Source organism: Sparus aurata, chromosome 6 (assembly GCF_900880675.1).
Source record: "Sparus aurata chromosome 6, fSpaAur1.1, whole genome shotgun sequence".
In the NCBI taxonomy this organism is placed as follows: Eukaryota; Metazoa; Chordata; class Actinopteri; order Spariformes; family Sparidae; genus Sparus; species Sparus aurata.
In genome coordinates, this window is record NC_044192.1 from 23,595,745 (window position 1) to 23,620,277 (window position 24,533).

General features: G+C 40.9%; 1 protein-coding gene across 5 annotated transcripts; it reads left to right on the forward strand.

The window, feature by feature from the left end:
- Positions 1-668: 668 nt before the first annotated feature.
- Positions 669-22,623, forward strand: elmo2 (engulfment and cell motility 2). 5 transcript variants are annotated; one of them, XM_030420110.1, is made up of 23 exons: positions 669-1,052; positions 7,514-7,583; positions 8,224-8,322; positions 8,804-8,844; positions 9,961-10,033; positions 10,132-10,182; positions 11,363-11,532; positions 11,716-11,815; positions 12,268-12,419; positions 13,166-13,244; positions 15,688-15,723; positions 16,218-16,268; positions 17,055-17,177; positions 17,953-18,072; positions 18,194-18,298; positions 18,387-18,495; positions 18,693-18,829; positions 20,435-20,598; positions 20,816-20,928; positions 21,017-21,124; positions 21,293-21,375; positions 21,487-21,564; positions 22,053-22,623. In XM_030420110.1, exons 3-23 carry the CDS (start codon positions 8,245-8,247, stop codon positions 22,251-22,253), a joined length of 2,172 nt encoding a protein of 723 aa, XP_030275970.1. In that variant the 5' UTR covers positions 669-1,052; positions 7,514-7,583; positions 8,224-8,244; the 3' UTR covers positions 22,254-22,623. The 5 variants fall into 5 exon arrangements, with proteins under 5 accessions (XP_030275970.1, XP_030275969.1, XP_030275971.1 ...); XM_030420109.1 differs by having other exon boundaries at positions 670-826; XM_030420111.1 differs by having other exon boundaries at positions 670-826; positions 12,268-12,413.
- The last annotated feature ends 1,910 nt before the right edge of the window (positions 22,624-24,533 follow it).

A 24,533-nucleotide genomic window follows, 5' to 3' on the forward strand; every position in this document is an offset into this window, starting at 1 on the left:
TTCACATGTGAAAAAGTAGTATAAAGGCTTCTGTTGTTATAGAGGAAGCCACATTTAATTGATGAATAGCCTCCACTGATGCACCCAGTGGCTACGTTGCATTGTGGGAAATGTAGGCACCAGGTTTTGGAAAACTGGTTGAGCCTTGCACTGCTATAACACGCACTCATGATTGACCATTTAAAAAAAACAAATGTTTAAAATTGTCCACATTGCCCAAAATGCAACTTAGCCACTGGGTGACATCACTGGAGGCAAATCATTTCACATGCAGTTTGCTTTTTCACGTATGTAGTAGTACTCCCCAAGACCTGTAACTATGCTGTGATGTATAAAATGGGTGCGGTAACTCTTTTCTGGATCATTAAATATTAAGCATTTTTGCCACACATGATTGGAATTTGATTTGGTAATATTCTCAGTTTTCAATTTTCTTTTAAGGGACAAACCTCTTAGGAAGAAAATAAAAAATAGATCTAGATTAAATACTCCTCAATCATGAATAATACATCCTATGTATGGCAGAATGCTTTTAAACCTCACTAATATACCCCCTGTCAAAGATCATTAATCATTTACTGTACCTAATAACACACACGGAGACCCTGATGTCACATCTTCCCTACTGTAGCAGGCTGTATTTGAGGAAGCTGTCAGTGTGAGTGTGAGGGATGATGGGGATGAAGGGCCTGCCTTATTTGCAGATGGTGACATTTACATCGTGTCCCGCCTACAAGGCGTGGAAACGTGTCTCCTTTCCAAAAGTGCCTCACTTGAGAGGGAGAGAGGGGGATACTGAGAGCATCATCGATGGCCCAGTCACAGGGTGAGTAACACTGAGCACCGACATTAGCAGTTAAGTAGCATACAGTAAAAAAAATAAATCACACAGGCGTTTAGAGTAGAGCCAGAAAACATCAAGACATCATCTGAACATCCGCCGAGAGAGGCTGCGTCCTGACTGACTGCAATGGAGGAGCAGACGGGGACTGATGACTGAATAACATTAGCCGCCTTTTGAGGGATAACGCTGCCACTGACTGTATTAGCGAGTGAGTTTTGCTGTTTGGTGTCACTTTCATAGAGAGATTAACGAGGTAATGCTGTCGCTGCTTCGTCTATCGATGATATTTTGAGTTGTGATTGATCTCGCTGAAAGATCTCACTAGGTCGCATTTATCCAGCCGTTGCTGCATCAGTCTGCGGGCTCCCCCTGGTTACAATAGCTCCAGCCTAGCCTGATCAATCACCTGTAATCAGGCATTTAAACCTTTTTAATAAGTTGTGTTTGAGCTTCTGGTGGAAGTAAAGTGGACTGACATCGGTATGAACAGTGGCTGCAGACGTCTGGGTGATAGTCATGGCAGCAGACGGTCCATCTCTAACACGCAAGCGGATGACTGTTCGTGAGACATGTTGAAAGACTGTCAATTTTATTTTGATGAAATCATTTTTTTTCCACGTTCAATCATTTTTTTTTTCTTTTCATGTTGTGTTTTTTCTCTCCTCTGACGGAGCGGACACCCTCTTAATACGCATCGTGTAACCAGAGGGGGCGCCAGTCCTGCATATTCAACTAGTTAGCCTAGCTAACTAGCTGCTCTAAAAGTTAGACGCTTCACATGTGTGGATGTTTTATATGAGGCAGCGCAGACAGGAGCCCCCAAACCACATTATAGGAAAGTAAAATGGCGTCAGAAACATCCGGGTCGCGGTGTGAAGTGGTGTGGGGAACACAAGAGGAAGAAGTTGGGAGTCTTCTCAGGCTCACTGTGGGCTTCCTTTCATGCTGCTGTTGCTATGCTACCAGCAGCCCCACAGCGCGTGCGGCTAACTAAGTGAAAACCTCCCAGTACAGCAGACCAGTACCAGTCTGATTCCAGTCTGATACCAGCTCAGTACAGCAGCCCAGTACCAGACCAGTACCAGTCTGATACCAGTCTGATACCAGCCCAGTACAGCAGCCCAGTACCAGACCAGTACCAGTCTGATACCAGTCTGATACCAGAGAGGTGACTGGGCTGCAGGGAGGAAACCAGACAAATACAGTGTCAAAGATGGAAAACAGCACCCATCACTTCTGCAGCTGTCGTCATCAAACACACGTTCCACCCTCGCACTGGGTCAAGTGAGGGAAATTTGATTTATACAGGCCAGTATCACAAATTTGCCTCAAGGGGCTTTACAATCTGTATGGGATATGACACACCCAATTCAGATAAGATTATATTTTCCCCCAATCCATTTATACAGGCAAAACTTTGAGAGAAACCTGAGGGGGAGAGACACCCCTCCTCAGAAATGAAATGAATGATGTTTGCGCAGAATAGATCAACACCGTAAAATCACAGCATGGACAATCAGCATGACAGCATTATAGATGAACTGTAAACATAAATACGATGTGAATGGATCCAGGAAGGTGTCAGACTACTTCCTGGGCCACATGACCTCCTCCTCTCCATCATAGACTTCCAACAGAAAAAAAGGCTGAACTGTGAACAGAGCCATCATTGATATTATCAGTAACACCTGTGCGTTTCCCACTAAGAAGCTGAAATATGTTGCTGTGCACACCTGGTTTCTGCTTTCTGTCCACTTAGTGTATATGTGGCTACAATGTTGGCTGTACATTTGCTTTATTGAGATAGTACAAGTTGCAAAAGTTTCCTAGTTCTCCATAGTGAAAAGTAGAACTGATTACAGATGTCAATCAAAACCGCTGCAGCCATGTTTTACAGGATATCCCAAACGAATGATTAAAAACATACACGATTTTAAGATAGTTTTTAGTCAGATGTTGTGATTATTGGTTTTCAAGCCTAAAGAAAAATGGCTTTTGTGGCTTATATTCTTCATTCTGTTGTACTAATAGCCTTTTCTTTATGCTTGGCTTTCAGCTCTGAGTCATCACTCATTGTGCTTAGCATGTGAGTTTTTCATTAAGTTCTGTCGTGGCCTCTGTGAGCTGCAGCAGGGACCTGACAGTGTTGTGATTCCTCGCTGGAGGGTTGATACAAGTCAGATTACTTGGTGACCTTTTTTAATTTACTTCGTGCTCCCTTCAGTAGTTCTGTGAAAGTCACGAGTGAATAATGGTGGACCTCCAGTTTGATCTATTGCAGGGCTGTCAGATATTATTGGGAAAGCTATGGAAAAATCTGAGGGAAATTTTGTTTTTCATAAATCAAATACATTTTATATGTAATCCAAAAATCCCTCCTACTCTGGTGAGCTAACTTTTTTTGGCTGCATTTAAGATAGTGTCACTTTTGTCGATCATCTCCTGTGACAGGAGCCACACATTGTTGTAGAAGCTATTCCAGCTTGTTGCTTTGTTATTTTCATGGTGGGTGGCAACCAGCTTTAAGGTGCCCACTGTGACGGGAGGGAGGATGAAAGTAATGGAATATTATCATATGGTTTTATTAACACAGTATTAATATTTTATGTTTAGATATCACAGTTATTGTCAATATCGGTTTAGTTTAACACATCTAAGTGTGGCACGCTCAGTGAAATAATTCATATGAAATATGAATATATGAAAAACAGAATACACTCATGTCTCCTTTTAACTGTCTTATTGATGTTCTTCACAATTGACGACACGGTAATGTTGGAAAGTCAAACCTGAACTTTGATTTTCAGCTGCATCCTATTACTTTTGTAAGTGTTTTCGACAAATATGCATGAATCATTATTTGTAGTGAAAAAAATGCAATATGATTTAGTAAAATATTCCCAAATCTATATATTGGCCAATGCACTCACATTTTTGCATTGATTTTTCAGATGCGTTCATTAAACACTTGTGACAGATATATAATACGGTATGAAATGCAGGGAAATATGACTGTTTAACATGTGATAAACCTTTTTGTCTAGAATGACACCAGTGCACTGTAACAGTAAACTTCACTGGGAATTTAGTAATTATAGATCACCCCAACATCTCTTTATGCAAAAAAATAAAAAATGAAGGACATTTTCATATCATCGCATATAGGACACCATATATGCTGATACCTATAAGATCTATGATCAATATCAGTCATCTGATATATCGGTCAGGCTCTAATATGATTCAGTTAATAGATGATAAATCATAAATGCCAATAGTCCTACATATTGCACAATTGTATATGTATACAGCTTGGGAAAACAACTGTGTGGCATATAGACAGCAACATATTGTAGCTTAACACTGCTTAACATCGTACATATCTTAAACTGTCAGTGCAGAGAAATGTAGATTTGTACCAGAACTTCTAAAATATGTAACGTCTTTGTACAGGAACAAACTTCTCCAGCAGGGCAGGCTCAGAGATCACACATTATGTGAAGTGATTGACAGTCCGCTTGAATGTGCGGGGGCGGTGCGCTTTCTCGTGCAGATGGCTGGTTAGAAACTGAATTTGATTGGCAGTTTTCACTCTATATCATTTGCAGAATCAACCTTTATTTATGGTAGTTGATGTTAATCGCACAATGATAGCTCGCCTTATCTCAGTTAATCCGTCTTGATTTGTGACAAATTGTGTGGAAAATGCAGTGCATCGTCCCCTGTGGTTCAAAGTCATCGAGATAAAAAAGATTCAGGCTCGCTTATTATTCATAGTACCACAGCTTCAATATTTATTCCAACTTTGAAATGTTTTCATCACGGGGAGCCGGAGCTTGAGCCTGTCATGTCAAAAGAATACACTTGTGTTTGAGAGCAATATATCCTTTATTTTCTGGAGAGATCAAAGGACCCAGGCATCAGACGTCAGAGCTGTTGCTGATGTGAACTGGCAGGCGAACATATTTATAGAATCAAACAAACATTCAAGCTCCTTACAAATTCACTATAACACCAGTAAATCTCCAGGGATGACGTCTTTCGTTCAGGCTGGTTCAGGTTGGTTTGTTTCACCCGATACAGTTCGGTAATGATCAAGATGTCTTTTTCGAACTAGCAGCTGTTAACCGTACAAATGTGCTCAGCGTCTGAAAGTGTCCTGAAAGTAAAGAGCCATTTGGCGAACAGCGTTGTCTTTTTCTTCTTTACCATCTTCTTCCAATCACCAGCAGATTTTTATGCTCACTTCATGTCAGGGCGGAGAAAACAATGTCTTTCTGCCACCGAAGAGCGGTTGCTGCCATAGCTCCTCATGTTACAGATCAGTGCACTAACAAGATTTAGTGTTAAATTTGAGATAATGGCTCATAAAATAAGGAATATTTCTGGGTAAATAATACTGTGGTGTGCCTTTGCAATTATTTGAATGAACCGGTTGTAAAAATTGAATTAGTATAAATATGTTATAAGCACGAGAGTTTGCAGTTAAATCGCAGAGCAGATGGCCAAGTCCTTTATTTTCCATTTTGTTCTGATTTGTCACTCTCCCTGCACAGTTTTGTGGGCATATGCGACATACAATTTATTGATGAATTCATTGCTCAAATTTACTTAGAATTTAAATGTGAATACAGTACAGTGACTTTCTACTACATGTGTGGACCCTGTATTATCAAGTATGGCGATCCCATATAGTGCTTATTTAAGGCATGTAAGGTATACGTTTATCAGGCCAGTGAATCAGTGTTTGAAAATGCATATAATTTCCCAATTATGGGTATCAATTAATTTTATAGCCGGTTAACAGAGAAGGGAATAAGTAGCCAAATTGCTTTCATTGACCTAACAAGTGCAGCATCTACACCTTAAAGTGTATTAGGTGGCTTTATACACCTGGGGTGTGCACAGACACTTTGGGGAGCAGGGGCTCAAGAGAAAAAGAGGGGCTCTCACCCCAAACCAAAAGTTTTGATGTGTTTTCATGAAATTCATTTGTTGTTCAGTTAAAACTATTTCAGTAACATTCAACTAATGGTTTTGTCTGTAAAGGAAAATTAGGTTTTGTTTAAGGCCAATACGATCAGAGTGTAATCCAACTGGAGATATGTTAGAGCGAGTACATTTATGAGCTGGACTGGTAAAATAAGACCTATGTGGATTATAACAATTCAGCCTTTTCTACTGGACTTAGTTCTCTCTCTTCTTCTTAAGTCTGTACTTACTGTGCATTAAATCAGATGATGATCAAAATTAATTACTGACCCTGTATGTATCACAACTGTGGCCCTTTCTCTGTTGGAAATAAAAACATCATGGTTGGGCGAAGATACAGAGGAATGACTGCAGGTTTTTTTTTCATCCTATAAACGTCAAATCATAGCCGACCAGTTTGTTGTGTACAAAACTGAAGAAGTCTGTGTACTACTGAACGAGCATGGTGCTGGTGGCATATAATTGAATTGAAGTATCCGTCCTGGATGACAGGTGCTTATCTGTGCACTGTTTCCTCGAACAAGATAGAAGCATATACCCGTCCAGCTGCATTCAGATGTGCCATGGACACATCGCACAGCCTATATGCATGTGAAGAACACACCCAGCTGTGCCACTACACCTGACGCTGGCAAGTAACCCAAATCTGCAGAAACATAAAAAGTTTGTGATACATGCTCCTCAAGGATTCTGAGAGGAGGGATAAGGTCTGCAATGTTAACAAATCTTGTCACAGCTCAGGTGTGCGTAAACTGCAGGTTATGAACTTCTTTTTAAAAAGAGAAGCATGTAATTATCAGTTATAAGCAGCTTACTGGGTGAAAAAAAGAAATCTCGTGCATCTTCAGTCATAATCGTGGGATTTTCTTTCACGGAGGGAACAATGTCAATATATAGCATGAGGGTTTTACACAAACTAATGATAATATATCAGTTAGTAGTGTTACAGCTTAATTTTGTTTGTTAAAGAATTGTGAGAAAGATAGAATATTTGCTAAGTGTGACACTTTATAGTTGAAAAATAAACTTGTCCCTGCTGTTTGGTGGACTAACAGACACATTTGTTTTGAACAGACCTCAAACATGACTTTGGCATTTCGGTGCTGCAGTTGTTTGTTATCAACCAACATATACGCTATATGTGCTATGGTCAAAATAAATGCACAGACTTCACTTCACAGTTATTTAATGACAAGTCCCAAAATGAAAGATCTGTGTTTCCTGTCAAGTTTTGTCTTTTTAGTTCTCAACAACAGACACACAGCTCAGCTTCTTAAATCTGTACCCGATGCAGCAAGGACTGGAACAAAACTATTTTAGTTGGACACTCAAAAGTCAAAAGTTGGTGAAGAGAGTTGTTACACAAATGAAATGTAAAGATATTGTGCATTTTGACTGGCAATAATAATAACATGTCGAAGGCAACGATGTGCAGCAAATCCAAAGCCTTGTAGGCAGGAGGCTTGGCCCAGTCAAGATCTCTCTGTGTGTGTGTGTGTGTGTGTCTGTGTGTGTGTTTTTGTAAAACAGTCATGCTTATTGATCCGTTCACTGACAGATTGAGTTCAGAGGAGGGAAAAAAAATGCAGGGGTGGAGCAAAACTGGATCTTTGGGGCTTTAAGGAAAACAAGGTTTTGCACTGGCAATGACGGCTGTGTGGGTTTGTGTGTTCACAGGGGAGCTGACACAGTGGTTTAAACAGCTGAGCTGTGAGAGTGACTGACCCCCTCAACACTTATCCATCTGGTGACGTATTACAATAATAATTCATATTATTCTGAAGTTAATCAATCAGACTGAAAACCAGAAAACGAGGGTCCAAACATTGTGACATACTGTAGGAGTGCATAATGATATCATAATACTCACAGTCTGAATAGGTGAGTTATCATCATTTAACATGTAATGGTATTTAAAGATGCAATATGTAATAATTTTAGCTTAATACATTCAAAAATTGACTAAAATTAAATAAAAAAATAAGAAGAAATAACAGTTTTGAGGGAATGTCAAAGACATGTACTGTAGTTATTGTATTGTATTGCAGAGACATCTTCTAATGTTAGCATGCTGTCTAGCTATCCCTTAGACACAGCAGCAACACTCCCCCTCAGTGCAGAGTAAGCTAATAGGAGCACTAGCTGCATGGCTAACTGAGCTAACTAGCTCATGGCAGCTACAGTTGGAAGTAGTTTGCGGTTATTCTGATGATATGCTGCCTCTTATTTGTTTGGAGTATGAACTCGACAGGTGGCCTATTCTTACATGTACTGTAGCTCTTGTAAATGTGATTCAATGTTCAAGTGGAGTAAAAAGTGTTTTAAAATGTGTCCAACAGATGAATGGCCGCACGGGAAGCAAAACTAATTTATTTTTTCTTCTGCAGGGTGCTACTGTTAAAACAGCCATGCCGCCCCCTGCTGACATCGTGAAGGTGGCTATTGAATGGCCTGGTGCTAACGCTCAGCTTATAGAGATGGACCAGGTCTGTGTTTGCATACAACTTGACGTTAAGTACATCTCCAGTTTTCCTCTGATAACCTCGACCTAGTGGTAGTTGTCAGTGGCTGAACCTTCAGAGAGTAATGGAATGCGATTGTTTAATGAGTTATGCAGCTTTAATTTGTTATGAATGTAGAATCCATGTAAGTACCTTAGTGGCTGTCATAATTAGTAACTCTTAATGAGTAATAGACTGTAATGAAATACAATTGAAAACATGGCAGGGAGACTAACAGTTCTTGATTAAATTCTTTTATGAATAGCCATAACATCTTTAGAGAATGTTGGTCTGCTTTAAAGTTCACCACAGTGCAGAAACAGCTCTGGTTTAGGTATCAGATGACTTGCTACTGTTTGGAGACTCCTCAATTTAATCCTCCTCGATCTTGGTTCGGATTTTGATAACTATGTTTTAATCTATGTTTTGATGTTGTAAGTTTGCAATGTGTTTTGTCTGTTTGCAGAAAAGGCCTTTGTCCTCAATAATTCGGGAAGTATGTGACGGGTAAGCATTAGCTTATGACCTTAAATATGAAGACTTTCCTCATCATTTTTATTGACTTTCTTGTTCCTTTATCAAATGATTGAATATTCGCACACTTGCAATGTGTTATGATCTCCCTCTCAATTTTATCCAAAGCATATAAGAGGTTTTATTTAGGTCACATGTAGGAAGCAGCTATAATTACACACAAACAAGACCACAACTGAAATGAAAACTGACGTATATGTTACAGTTTGGAGAGTAACATTTTTTTCTCTGGCTTCAGCTGCAAATTATGTAAGACGCTGACAGTGATTTCTTTTGTTATGTGTTGCCTCCAGCTGTCGTTGCAAAAAAACATTTAAAGGTCTGACAGAAGGACAGCAGCCCAAGCCTTTGCTCTGTGCCATAAATCAGCAAAGAAATGTCTTAATGTCATCAAATCCAGAGGAACTCTACTAAAACTTTGAGTTATTGTTTATCACTCTTAATATTAATATATTCAATAAACGCCTGTCGAACTTGTTTATTTAGAGGGGGCTGTGCTACCTGCTGGTTCTGTCAAAACAACAGCGTGTGTAGGCAGAAGAAAGACTGCCTGTGAGACCTGTTCTTACATGAAATCTACCTTATAATCTTTCACAGTTGGTGCACAGTTGTGTAGACACATAGTACTCAAGGATACAATCTGACTGTTGACACCTTACATAACCATCCTCTCCACTTTTTTTTCTCATTTGAATATTCTATGATTTCTCCTTAAGTCTTAAACTGCGATTTTTGGTGCTCTTTTGCTTTCGCTTCAGGGATGAATATTGCAGGATTTCATCTGGCCCGTCCACCTCAGTGCTGCATCTACCCACTGCCTCCCTTTCTCCATTTGAAACTGAAAATCCCTTGCACTTCACTGTTAACACCCACTGAATAATTCTCCTCCACAATCTCTCAGTTTTGCCACTAGTGTAAATGCTGGAGGGAGCGATTTGAGTTTCAGCAACGTTTTGTTCTTGCATACTAGAGAGTGCTGCAGTAAAAACACCAAATAAAGTTTAGTTTACGTCCCACTGCTTCTGTAGTAGGAGTCCAACATTTTATTTATTGAATTTTTACTTCTTAACTTTCTCTCTCTGTCCTCAGCTGGTCTCTGTCCGGCTCAGAGCAATTTGCTCTGCGTTACGCTGACGGCCCTCAGCTTTACATCACGGAGCAGGTGAGCTTCACTGTTTTCTTCCTTGTACAAGCTTGTGTCAACTGCATTGTAAACCAGTGTTGAACATGCAGAGACATTCACGTTTTCTTATCTTTTAGAGCCGTGGTGATATCAAGAACGGGACCATCCTTCGATTAGCCATTTCACCTGTGAGTCACCTTTATTTGTTCGCGTTCAGTTGAGTCTTCCCAGTTCTTCAGTGACTAATTGATGTGTATTTTGGCACCTCACTCAAATTTAACTCTTATTTTGTGGTGCATTTTGCAAATTTCTTCTTACTTGATACAAGACCACTGCTTTCTGAAAGAATGAAATGAGTGAATTTTATAGCAACATTCTAACACACTGGTAATGTATGATAATATATTCTCACTAATCCCACCCTGCCTCCAAGCACGTCCTACTCAGTGCACCGTTGAACAAGCTATCATAGCTTACACGCTGACTCTCTGGTTCAACTTTGGCCGGTCGTTTTTATAGTAGTTGAGCTTGTCTTGGAGCTCTCTGTCTGTATTTCCAACAATAGAGTCCTTTATGTTTTATATTGAAGTTCTCTTTTCCTCATGTTTTATATTCCTCTGAACACAATGAACGCAGGTGTAATTTGTATCATATAGGCTTCTTTAACATGTCGGGTTGAAGCCCACCTGCCGTTACATAGTAAATCATGTAATTTGTGCTTTTTTTTTAAATAGATTTTAGTCTCATCAAATTAACTGGACCAAAAATGATCCTGAATTGCAACAGAAGACAAGCTTTTAAAGGTCCAATTTGTAAGACAGTTCATTATTGAGTCTCACTGCCAAACTGTCATATTGACACTTTTGGTTGGTCAGTCAGACCGGCCACCTTTGACAGTTACATACAGACAGACGTATCTCGGTTGGCAGATATAATCAGCTAATAACAGCCTATGACAGGTTTATTGGTTAAATACAGATATGTTGGGAAAAGATGCTTAGGGTGGTTTATAATTACTAAATATGTTTGTCACGTGGTGTTTGAAATCCACATTTTATTGATCATTGTGAAAAAAGATCTATATTACATTTTTATTTATATATTGACCAATTTACCTATATTGAAATGTTGTACTCTGTAATTTGATCAGTCGGGGTCTATTAAACTATTAGTTTTAAAAGTACACTGAGACATTAATAAAATTAAAATATGAGTGAGTCTCTAAATACAAATACAACAACAAACCGTTGGGAGGAGCTTTGCCTTGAGTCTTCATCATTAATTAATCATTAATTGATTTACATAATTCATTGAACTCGTGGCTCAGGTAAGCTTATCATGAGAGATGTGTTTTTCTCTGGCTCATAGGCCCGTGCTGCACGTCAGCTCCTGGAGAGGATCCAATCCCACGGCATCGACGCTCGCCTGGAGGCTCTAAAGGAGCTCGCCAAGCTGTCCGCAGACCCAACCTTCGCCACAGAGTTCATCAATATGGAGGGCATTGGGACGCTGGCCCGTCTGGTTGAGAGTGGCACCCAGTGAGCACTAATTGATTTTTTCTGACAGTGATGATGGTTGCTAGTTCTACACCAGGCTCATGCTGCACTGAGTGCTGTGATTGCTTAAAGCTATGCCACTGAGGGGGAGGTTGAATCTGGTTTGGACTGTCCAGGTCAGAGGGCGGGAAACGGGCCGCACTAATTGTTCTTTGCTCCCTTCAGCTTCGGCGAAATGCTGGCCTTCACTCTCACCGCTTTCCTGGAGCTAATGGACCACGGCATTGTGTCCTGGGACCTTATCTCCCTCTCCTTCATCAAACAGGTACGTCCTCCATCAAAAGAACAGCTCATAATCCCACACAGTACAGCGTTCACATGCAGCCCACTGGACAAATCTCTATTGTTTAAAATTCCAAGGTCTGTATTTTTTATTCTCTTTTATTCATAAGCTTTAATTTAATTACTCTACCTTCCTTTCTTCCTTCGTGCTGGAAATGAGTGGGTGCTGTTGCCTAGCTACTCTTGAGCGCTGTGCCGAGCTCCTTCAGTGTGTATGTGACTTAGTTTTCTTCTGCAAACTTCAGCTTGGCCTTGACTGTCTCTCAGGGAGAAACTTTCTGAACTTGTGTTTTCTTTCACATTCAAATTCATTTTTTCATTAGGAGAGGGATTTAACTTCCAATGGATCACAGGCTCTTGTTCGGGCGACTCAGAAACTTTCAAGCCCACTTGAGTTGACTCAGAATCCTCTCCTCCTCTGTCCTCCTCCCCCAGATTGCAGGCTACGTGAACCAGCCGATGGTGGATGTGTCCATCCTGCAGCGCTCCCTCGCCATCCTCGAGAGCATGGTCCTCAACAGCCACAGCCTGTACCATCGAGTGGCGCAGGAGATCACCGTGGGACAGCTCATCGGGCACCTGCAAGTGTGAGCACACACACACGCACAGGGGCTTCACGCACTCTGATATGTCGAGGGGGGGGGCCGGGCAGAGGAGTGAATGAAGTGGCTGAATGAGTAAAATGTTAGAAATATGCCACAGAATCTGGCTCGTGGCGCTGTTTTAGAAGAGAGAGTTAAGGATGCTGAGTTCAGGATGCTAATCCCATGAGATAATCGCAAACCAACAATGTGTTAGTCCTCCTCTCATAACTTTCCTACTTCTCTATCTTGCTTGTGGCTCTCAGCCCAAAGTCCATTGGCTCATGAAGATGTAGATCTTTAAAATAAAAGTCACACGCACATTTCATGTACATCATTTCCTGAAAACAGCTGAGCTCTGGTTTTTTTTTTTTTTTTTTACGCTTTTTTTTTTCTTTTAAGCAAACATTACTCAAACTGAAGTAAATAGTGTTGAAGAACAAGCTATATTTGGTGTGATTACTCAGGAGATTCTTTTCAGGAGGATCCATTCATTGTTGGTTCTGGCCTTTTTATGGTAGTGGAAATATTTCTTTACATTTCCAGTAGAGTAGTTCAACTGCTTTAAAGACAAAATTAAGAATAACATAATCACTAAAAACTGTTAGTGTGAAAGAATGTCTTTTAAAAATTGTATGACATTGCTCAGATTTAGATGAATCGTTAATGTAGCGTAGTCGCCCGTAGTTTAAACTTTGTATGGAGAGCACGAGGCTTCTAACTGGTTGTTACATTGCTTGGTATCCCTTCAGGTCAAACCAGGAGATCCAAACCTACGCGATCGCTCTCATCAATGCTCTTTTCCTGAAGGCCCCGGAGGACAGACGGCAGGTCAGTGCACAGCAGTGGAGAAAAGGACTAAATACATGAAACAGATAGACATAGCTAGAATACTAATAATGTTCCATCCTCACGTTACACTCTAATAAAAGCCACCCGCTGACATTTATTCATGACAGTCGTGTGTTTGCTGCAGATATTGCCTCAACCTGGCTGCAGCGGTAGGTTAGTTACTAGAGCTAATCCCATGAATAGGCGTCTGTCTGCCAGCTGTCATGTTGTGGATTCTGTCACCACTGTAATGACACACTCACTCAAAATAGTGCTTGCTTTCCTTTGAAGTTTGCACATTTGTTATGCTGCAGTAATTTCCGCATCGCTCAGCGAGGTAGACGTGCCACCCAGCTGTAACTGAGGGATGAGTTGATTATTAAGGATTTATTTGCAGGCTTATTTTAGCGAAAGGTGCTCATTTCTAATCATCTCAAGGATCGGACACGATGCCAGCCACTGATACTGGATATCATATATCATCATAATGTGCTCATGATGGAGAGCAGAGTGTGAAAATATGACATCCTGGCATTGTTAGCAGTGTAGGCAGGATTTAACAAATGTGGCATGAAAAATCATTCAGGTAGGTCCAAATATGCAAAATTCTGACAGCAAGTTCAGTTTGATTGAACGTAGTCGAACAGAAACATCCCAAAACGGATGCATTCTGAGCCTGAAATGTCTATGCAGCACAGCCAAATGCTCAGGAACTAAAGGAGCGAGCGCGGCTTTGTTTCTCCGTCCAGTGTGTTACTCATCACTGTCATAACGGCTCATTTTGTTCGACTCACCCTGCAGTGATAACTTCAGTCCCAGCTCACATGCTGCACCGGCTCACTGTTTCATCCCGTCTCATACGCTGTTTTGTCCTGTGTGTGTGTGTGTGTGTGGGGTCACGTTTATAATGACCGGTCTCCATGTTAGAAATCTCAGTAAATCAAGTTAACTGATGAGTAACTGACGGTGTATATATTTAGTTTTGGCCACAGAAAAAACAGATCACTTTTGTAGTTTTGTATCACACACAGCATTTACCTGAGAACCTCTTGTTATTCCTAATAGTTGCGGAGGAAGTCTGTGATCCTAATCTGCCATGTCTGTATATATTGACGTTTAAAAGTGATGACAGAGAAAGTTATAAGCAACAATGGCTTTTCAAAGTACAGTACTGCCACAAAGCATCTGTTGCTTGATCTAAATGAGCTGCAAATGTAAATTTATGCTTGTAACACTGCAGAATGTTTACAAATCAACTCTAAGCTATATTGATGATGTGGCTGCGGAAGAACAGAAGCTTCAACCCTGAAATGTCAATGTCACACGGCACTGGTTGCAGGAGGGGGAATTGCAAATAGTGTATGCAGCTCGTGTTGGATTATTCTTTTAATAATTCGTCTGAATAATGTGATCTTGTGTTTTGTGGTCATTGCTTAAAATATCCCAAGATAACAACATCGAGTTGATGAGGCAGTGACATGTCAGCCTGTCACTCTTTGACATTTTTGCTTTAGTAGCCCAATTGTAAATTTCTTGGAAATGAAGCCCCAGTTACCACAATCATTTCCTTAAAATATATTGAAAATTACCCATAAGGGGTAAGGGCTCCTCAGATTGTCAGAAGAGTCCTCACTTGGTTTTGAAAGTAATGAAAGAGAGTGTGTGTGAAGGCGGAGGGTTGAAAGACACAATCAGAAGAAGAGGTGTATTATTCACCGTTTGTTTCTGTGAGTTATTACATTTCCTTTCTTCGGGCCATCTGATGTACTGCATGTTCCAACAGTTGTCCTCGAACATGCATTCATCGCCTGCTGCTGTCATTGACCACTGGAGGGCGAACTTAGTCAATTCTTTTGATATGAATACAGCAGAGGGACACAGAGTACATACTGTACTGCTAAAGTGATTATGAACAGGACTAAAACTCCAGATGCATTGAGTGCATCAGAGTGGAGTTAACCTTACCGTAGATACACAGATATTTTCACACAGTTTATGTTCTAGTTTTCAGAAAAGTTGATGCTTCGATGTCTGTCTTGTGCATAGGATTTTCTTTGCAGTGAAAAAAACTGTTTTACAGATCCAGCGTTCTAGATAAGGCAGCTTCCAGAACACCACATTGATTTTCATACATGAATGGTGGTTAGAATAGCTCTTTTTCCTCTGTGGGTTGATTCAATTTCCCAGTTCTTTGTCAAATGCTTTCAAACCCAGATGAATAAAGCAATAACTGCGTGGTCATCCTACATGTTCTGTGATGTTTTAAAACAGCTGTATGTCGTGACCACTTAAAGTCCATATTTGACTGTTGTTTCACGTTCTTATTCCGTCCTTATTGCATGCTGTGCCGGTGATGTATCCCTGTATCTCATTGTCTGTGTGTGCGCTCTCTGTTTCCATTGCTGTTACACCCACGTCCCTCCTCCCTCCCTTCAACCTGTAGGAGGAGTATACTAACCCGCTGGAGCAGCACCTCACTGTGAGTACACATCCCTCGCGTCTCATACCATCCTCTTCACCCCACAGTCCTCCTCCTCCCCTCCTCCGCTCTCTCGCTCTTTCTGTGCCACCGCATAATCCACCCAAATATAAGATAGAGTCGTAGCTCGCTGCAGCATCAGACAGACTGTGTTGACAGATTGACAGGAGTTAGAGCGTGTCGACATGTCTGACAGAAGATGTGAAGGGCACAAAGTCAGAAATCTAAACCAGAGCCGCTAAAACTACCATTTACTGTAGGTTGAATCAAGTAAAGTCTCTTCTGTATAGTAAAGCATCTTCCCTTCATATTTTGTGTCTAGAGTAGCCCTTTTTTTGGAGAACACAGTGACATGGCACACATTGTAACCAAACAACAGTATCAATCCCAGATCTGCATACACACCAAGAATAATGCACGACTCCCCTCTCCAAAATATTTCCTGACTACTACATCGAGATATTGCACATATGTATCTTTGAATTTCTCCTCAGGAAATGGCGAGCACTTTGGCTCAGAAACACCTGCGATCCATCATCCTCAATGTGAGTATCAAGTCCGAGCTGCAGAAGTATTTCTGGAGATGTCAGCTGCACATCGTAGTTAACAGTCTGCTCTGCCGGCTATTAGCTGTGAAATATCCCTTTGTGAGATTTGAGCAGCAGTTGAAACTAGTCGCTACTAAAAAAATCTGAAAACCTTCTCTATACATAAATATTGATACTGGACTGTCCTCTGTCGGAGTTTGGTGGCTGTCAGAGGCTGGAAGTTTCATCCCAGGGACCAGCAGTTCAGAATGTGGAAAGATTTACTCAGAGAGCTGTGACACAGAACCGGCATATGTGATATGGCACAAGTTCCGTGAAGTGGAACGAAATCTTGCTCTGAAAATGATTCCTTTTGCCACCGACTCTACTGAAAGTGGCTGAGTGACTGAGCGGGCTGCAAGTGTCGGCTGCAGTCTTGCTTCCTGGAGCAAGGAAACATGCTGCAGCATTGTGTGCTCTGACTCTCTGTTCTGTTAACAAGAACTAGTTACTTGTCGGGTTTCATGATGCTACATTGCTTGTCTTTGTCATTATATTTTCCTTGTATGGTTGCCATTGATAACTGCAACAAACATATACAGGGTATGCAGTCCATAAAGCCAAGTTGCATTGGCAGTTTTCTGTCTCCAGGTGATTTACCAAATGTTACAATCATTAGCTCCCCCGTCAGTGGAGGAGAACAAGTTATTTGACTTTTTCTTTTTCTATTTTTGTTATGTTTTGTTTTGTGTGTCAATATTTGATATAACCATAGGCTTTGCTCCTAACCTGGCTCTTTTCCAGCATGTTATTAGAGGAAATCGACCGATCAAAGCAGAGATGGCGCATCAGCTTTACGTGCTGCAGGTACTGACCTTCAACCTTTTGGAAGAACGAATGATGACTAAAATGGATCCGAATGACCAGGTAAGATAAAGATGAATGTGTTATCTGTTTGGCTGTTTCATTATTGAGATGATTATTTTCACAAATGATCGAATCATTGTCAATAAAATGAAAGAAAATGAAAGAAAACCAGTAAATCCTCACATTTAAGCGGCTGGAATCAGCAAATGTTTGGCATTTTTACTTGAAAAATGAATAAGTAGAATAAATCATCAACTAAGTTTATCATGTAAATTTAGTACAAGTGACCCAAACCTTGTTTTGTTTATTAAACCCTTGTGTTTTTAAAGAATGATAATGAATTTTCCTTTTACCGTCGATCTGTTCACACATTCTCCCACATTGAGTGCAATATACAAATTTCTTTTAAACGTATATGTATAATATAAGAAGTCATCTATGGCATGTTCAATAATGTTTATTAATCTGCAACCTTAAACGCTGTATTGATCAGAGACCTTTGTGTCGGGTTTACTCTCTGATAGATCTTCTTTAAGTGTAAAAAGTGGAATAGAAAGTTCAAATTTTGTTGCTTGTTCTAGATGGGTCCTTTTGCACGTGCATGCACAAAGTGAACTTACTGTATCTCATACAGTATAAAGTGGAAAAAGCATTTTAGTACATAAAGTGACTTCTCATCTGATTTTCCTGAGATTATATTTGTTTATTTTGAATAAAGTCAGTCTGTTGACTGCTGATTCATCCAAACCTTTGGGGGGTTCGTCATTATTTTGCTGCTGTAATGTTAAAAGTGTCTCTTTTTATGTTGGTAACATCTTTGCTTGCTGTGGGTCAGGCCCAGAGAGACATCATCTTCGAGCTGCGCAGGATTGCCTTCGATGGAGAAAATGACCCCACTGGTACAGAAAAGAGAAAGGCCATGTACACCAAGGACTATAAGATGCTGGGCTTTACTGTGAGTCCCCACTGCACATCTCAGTTTTTCCTGTGTAGCAACTGTAAAATCAGCTGTACAAGTACATTTAAATAAAAACATTTTTCTCTCCCAGCTGATGTTATTTCTGTTTTAAATGCAGAACCATGTGAACCCAGCCATGGACTTCACCCAGACTCCTCCGGGGATGCTGGCTTTGGACAACATGCTGTACCTCGCCAAGGTTCACCAGGACACATACATCAGGGTTCGTTTTTTGCCTTAGGCGCGATGTTGCTCATCTCACAGGGGTGGAAAAATCCGTCACACCTAACATGTCGTCTCACTTATGACAGATCGTCCTGGAGAACAGCAGCCGCGAGGACAAGCACGAATGTCCCTTTGGCCGCTGCGCCATCGAACTCACTCGAATGTTGTGTGAGATACTCCAAGTTGGAGAACTGCGTAAGTAGATCTGTGTTTGACAAGTAGCTGTTGTGCGTTTATTCATAAAATGTCTCAAAAAGCCATCAGAAACTGTTGTATGACACTTAACACTCCAGCAAAGGATAATGTGTGAGTGAGAGAGAGAGAGGAAACATGTGTCTCATACTGACTTTCACCTCTGTTCTTTTACAATTGAAATATTTTCTTTCGTGCAGCTAATGAGGGCTGCAACGACTACCACCCCATGTTCTTCACTCATGACCGGGCATGGGAGGAGTTCTTCTGTGTCTGCATCCAGCTACTTAATAAAACCTGGAAGGAGATGAGGGCCACAGCCGAGGACTTCAATAAGGTCTGAGATTAAGGCACTCACTTTATATTCGTCTGCATGCAGACATTCCCTGCTTTGACCCAACAATCATTGAGTGCTTGCCACCTAAGCATACCGTATATATTTATTTAACACTGATGGATATGACAACCTTTACAAAGTAGAATTAAACTTGTTTCTCTCTTCTTTTAGAAATCAAAAAGAGGTGAAATTGGGACAGTATGCTGATTGTTTTTTTGGCCGCATCAAACGAAACAGCCAAAAACCAGAAGTGCTGACTGAATAAATGAACTGCATAACTAACAGTTTTAATCAAACGTATCGCTCTAAGGGCCAAACAGCCAAATATGGGAACCATGCTGCTTTTAAAGGTGTTTGAAATCTTTCATTAGAATGTGTATACACATGACCAACTCATGAAAGAGAGCTGGTGTAACACACTCAAAGTCTAAATAAAATTGTTCATATTGACCAAACATATTGAGAAGAGGCAATGCAACCCACTATGTTCATGATAAACTGCTGTAGCTGGGTAGAGTCCCACAGGTTAGAAGAGAGGGCCACATGTTGTTAACAAGTCGTCGCTGGTGTGGACGTTTCAAGACAAAAAAATCTTATTAGAGGTGCTCAATATTGAATCATCAATCTTTGCTCACTACATCTTAGCATTTCTTACTCTCAGGTGTGCACAAAGTACAGATTATAACTCATTATGTATACAAAAACGTTATGTTTTCAGTTATTGTATCAGTATCAGCCATGAGAAGCAGGTAATTATTGATTATGGTATCGGCTGAAAAAAAACAAAACATTCGTGCATCGAGATTTTTAATCTCATTAGAATAAAACTTTTTAATTTGAATTTTTCTGGGATATTTAAACTGGTTAAAATTCACCAGTTCCTATAAAAAGCGAGAGACTGACTGTCTGAAGACTCTGACACTCTGACAACGGAGGCGACTGAAGATGAAACATTTAACTTGCTAATTACTCTGAATGAAAAACACTTTAAGCGTTTACAGTGGCTGATTGTCCTTGACAAGTAAACACCATCCTCCAGTCAAGGTTTGCTCAGCATGAATGTGGGTTATATTAAGCTTAACATTTAAAGTCATTTAAGAGACAACTACATCTACATTGTTCTGCTGTGTGACCGAGCATCCTGTTGAAGTACACAGATAAAAGGTTTTTGGTTTGTTAAATAATATATGACAATTATATTCTTAATGCTGTCTATTTCAATTCAGAGTGTTTTGTCCGGATGATCACATTTAAATACATTTCCACTCATACTGACATTTATTGTTACAGAATACCTGGAACCATCTAGTGTATTTAAAATATTCATGCCCTTAGTTGGGGAAAGATGTCTGTCAGCAGAACGACTCTCTGAATAGGAAAAGAATGGCTCTATGAATTACAGCTGTAACAATATGTGACAGTAATATCGCTGACAGTTGCCAACGGTTAAGGGATTCTGGCATGTTTTTATTCCACCTTTCCCCACTCATTCAGTGCATATGGTGTGTGTGTGTGTGTGTGTATGTGTGTGTGTGTGTGTGTGTGTGTGTGTGTGTGTGTGTGTGTGTGTGTGTGTGTGTGTGTGCGTGCTTAAACCCCGACCAGGTGATGCAGGTGGTGCGTGAGCAGATTACCAGGGCTCTGGCAATGAAGCCGTCATCCTTAGACCAGCTGAAGAATAAACTGCGAGGCCTCAACTATTCAGAGATTCTGCGTCTGCGGCAGTCTGAGCGAATGAGCCAGGACGACTTCCAGTCTCCCCCAATCATGTTAGTGTGTGCCTACACTACCTCTAATTGTACTGTTAGAGTTTTAACCTGGCCATTTCTAGACTTTGCTCTGAATTTAGTAACTTTTTCTTTGCAGCAGATTATGTTTGTTGCTGCAAAATTGATTTCAAATCCCAACCCCTCTCTGTTTTTTTGTAATGGTAAATTGTACACAATAGTGTGTGTCCCTGTTACTAATGCGCTGTTTGTGCTGCAGTGAGCTGCGGGAGAGAATTCAGCCCGAGATCTTAGAGCTCATCAAGCAACAGAGACTCAACCGACTGTGTGAGGGAAGCTGCTTCCGTAAACTGGGGAACCGCCGGAGGCAAGGTACGCACAGTATCAATACAATCACTTCTTTTCTACAGGAGCGCTGTTGATAATGAGATAAACTTGTGTTTTCTGCCTGTTTTCACAGAGAAGTTTTGGTTCTGCAGACTCTCACTGAATCACAAAGTGCTGCACTATGGGGACCTTGATGAGTCACCTCAGGGTGAAGTGCCTTTTGAGCTACTCAGTGACAAGAGTAAGATATTCTGAAACCTTTATTTCTCCAGGTGGCGCCATGTCCCAGCTAATAACTGTTTCATAACACACGATGAAACATTCACTAGCAGACGTGCTGTGTGTGTCAGTAGGCTGACCTTAATAAACTTGTCAAATTATGAAGTTATTTCTTTTCTATTCCTCCTAGTCCCCGTCTCTGATATCAAGTCTGTGGTGACCGGGAAGGACTGCCCTCATATGAAGGAAAAAAGTGCTCTGAAACAAAACAAGGTAATATGATTTTAATTTGTTTTTTATTGTCATTCCACTCACACGGCTGCTCTTTTATTCTTTGCTGCCTATGAGTATAACTGTGTTGTTTGTCCCGTATGTTTCTCTCAGGAGGTGCTGGAGTTAGCCTTCTCTGTCCTGTACGATCCTGATGAGACACTCAATTTTGTTGCGCCCAATAAGTATGAGGTAAGTGTAGCGACAGCTACACAGCTGCACTATTCAACATTTTTATATGAACAATGGATCAAATATGTGTAATTGGAAAGTTGCTTGTAGGGAAGAACCAACATAGAATTATCATGCATCTCTGCAGATGCCATCAGGTCATAGGAGCACTTCAGTGTCGTTCAGCTCATTGTTTTAGTTTTCTTACTGTTTTGGATTACTCTCACAGCATTTTAACTACGCACCCAGCTGCACCAGATGGCTGATTTTAGCTAAAAACCCACACTCCTCTCCTTAGCATGTTTCTGCTACCCTCCAGTGGCTGAAGTTATTCATGTGAGCTTGTGACCAAGAACAAAAGACAATTAGCTGCTCGGTCAGGACCATATACATTTAAATTCATGTGTTTGATAATTGAATGAATCTGGACGTCCAAATCAACAATATGACCTACAACTTGTTTCAGTGACTTGTTGACTGTTGTGTTGTGTGTGATGTTTTTGGAGCAGTATTGCATCTGGACTGATGGGCTGTGTGCGCTGCTGGGCAGAGAGATGGGCAGTGACCTGACACGCAGTGACCTAGATACTCTCATCAGCATGGAGATGAAGCTCCGCCTCCTTGACCTTGAGAACATCACCATCCCGGAAGCCCCGCCCCCGGTGCCGAAGGAGCCTAGCTCGTACAACTTCACCTACAACTACAGCTGAGATGTGTGTTTGAGTGCGTGTGTGTTTGTAATGCATGTGTGTGTTGGTGAAGGATCTTTTGATGAGTTTAGCCGCAGATGTGTGCACCAGAAAAGGTTACTTTGAGTTTTTTATTTACCTTTCAGAGCCCTGGAGACTTCTCTCCATACGTGTTTGTGATGCTGTATTGTTCGTCAATCAGGACTAATGTGTTTATAGCTCCATAGGGAGCTCTGAGGGTAAGGGTCCGCTACAGAGCAGTGCACTTGGAGCAGGTAGAGATTCAGTGACTGAATCTGTCAGTCCAGTCTTCAGGCAACATCTCGATTTGTATTCCCCATTCTTTGTTATTTAAAGCTGTATACCTGTTAATATAGATGAGGAATGCTTTGCCTGATGGTGGAAATGGACATGTTGTACAAAACTCCTAATTAGTCTACAGTCGAGTATATTTAAATCAAATTGTAGCTTAATTGATCGATTAAGCCATGTACATGTTCACGTGCACCCTGTTTGTCCCTCCACATTACATCTGTTCGAGGAAACGTCACACAAAGAAGACTGAGTGGGCTGAGAGTGCACAGACTCGCGCGCTCATGAAATGCGATTCAGCTCAATAGATGTCTTGCTCAAGGTCGCTCCAGTTGGAGGGAGAGTTTATGTCACGGAGGATCGAACATGAAGTTTCTTTCAGGGTTCAGAAAACAAAAGAAGCTAAATATCAATGATAAAGAGAGCTAGAAGAGTAATTTTAAAAAATTGACGGGATTGACAGGATCACTGTCACTGAACTGATTCTGAGACACAAAAACCTAGGGCTGCGTCTAACAACTATTCTCACGATTGTTTAATCTGCAGATTATTTTCTCCATGAATTGATCTTCTAATCTTTAAAATAACAGAAAAAAACATGTTTACATAGCCTGTTTTGTCTGACTTATGAAACCTAAAAGAAAACCCAAAGAAATTCAGTTTGCTATGATGGAGGACTAAGAAAACCAGCAAATAGTCATATTTCACAAGCAGGAACCAGATGAATATTCCGTGAACGATTGTCAGCATATTTGCTGATAATTGTCTGTCAGTCAACCAACCAATTATTACATAACTATCTCAGCTGCATAAAAGTGGTGCCGTTGGCATATGCACTATTTTGCCTAGAAGTATTCACACACCCATCCAAATAATTGAAATCAGGTGTTCCAATCACTTCCATGGCCACAGGTGTATAAAAGCAGGCACCTAGGCATGCAGACTGTTTCTACAAACAATTGTGAAAGAATGGGTCGCTCTCAGGGGCTCAGTGAATTCCAGCGTGGTACTGTGATAGGATGCCACCTGTGCAACAAGTCCAGTCATGAAATTTCCTCGCTCCTAAATATTCCACAGTCAACTGTCAGTGGTATTATAACAAAGTGGAAGAGATTGGGAACAACAGCAACTCAGCCACGAAGTGGTAGGCCAGGTATAATGACGGAGCAGGGTCAGCGGATGCTGAGGCGCATAGTGGACTCTAGAGCAGTGGAGACACGTTCTCTGGAGTGATGAATCGCGTTTCTCCATCTGGCAATCTGGACGAGTCTGGGTTTAGCGGTTGCCAGGAGAACGGTACTTGTCTGACTGCATTGTGCCAAGTGTAAAGTTTGGTTGAGGGGGGATTATGGTGTGGGGTTGTTTTTCAGGAGCTGGGCTTGACCCCTTAGTTCCAGTGAAAGGAACTCTGAATGCTTCAGCATACCAAGAGATGTTGGACAATTCCATGTTCCCAACTTTGTGGGAACAGTTTGGGGATGGCCCCTTCCTGTTCCTGTGTGGATGAACTTGACTGGCCTGCACAGAGTCTTGACCTCAACCCAATAAAACACCTTTGGGATTAGAAATTAGAGCAGAGACTGAGAGCCAGGCCTTCCCGTCCAACATCAGTGTGTGTACCACAAATGCACTTCTGGAAGAATGGTCAAAGATTCCCATAAACACACTCCTAAACCTTGTGGAAAGCCTTCCCAGAAGAGCTGAAGCTGTTATAGGGTGGACAGACATCATATTAAACCCTATTGATTAAGAATAAGATGTCACTTAAGTTTATATGCGAGTCAAGCCAGGTGAGCGAATACTTTTGGCAATATAGTGTATCTGTCAGGTGTCTGTTTACTCAGTACTCATGCTGCTTCAGATCATTTGACTCACATCTCTCCTTCGCAAATATTTTTCGTTGAATTGAGTTTAAGTATGTGGTGTTAAGAATATCGACAGTGCTCTTGGCTACTTTATGTGTCTGTGTGTATTTCTGTGTGTGCAGAT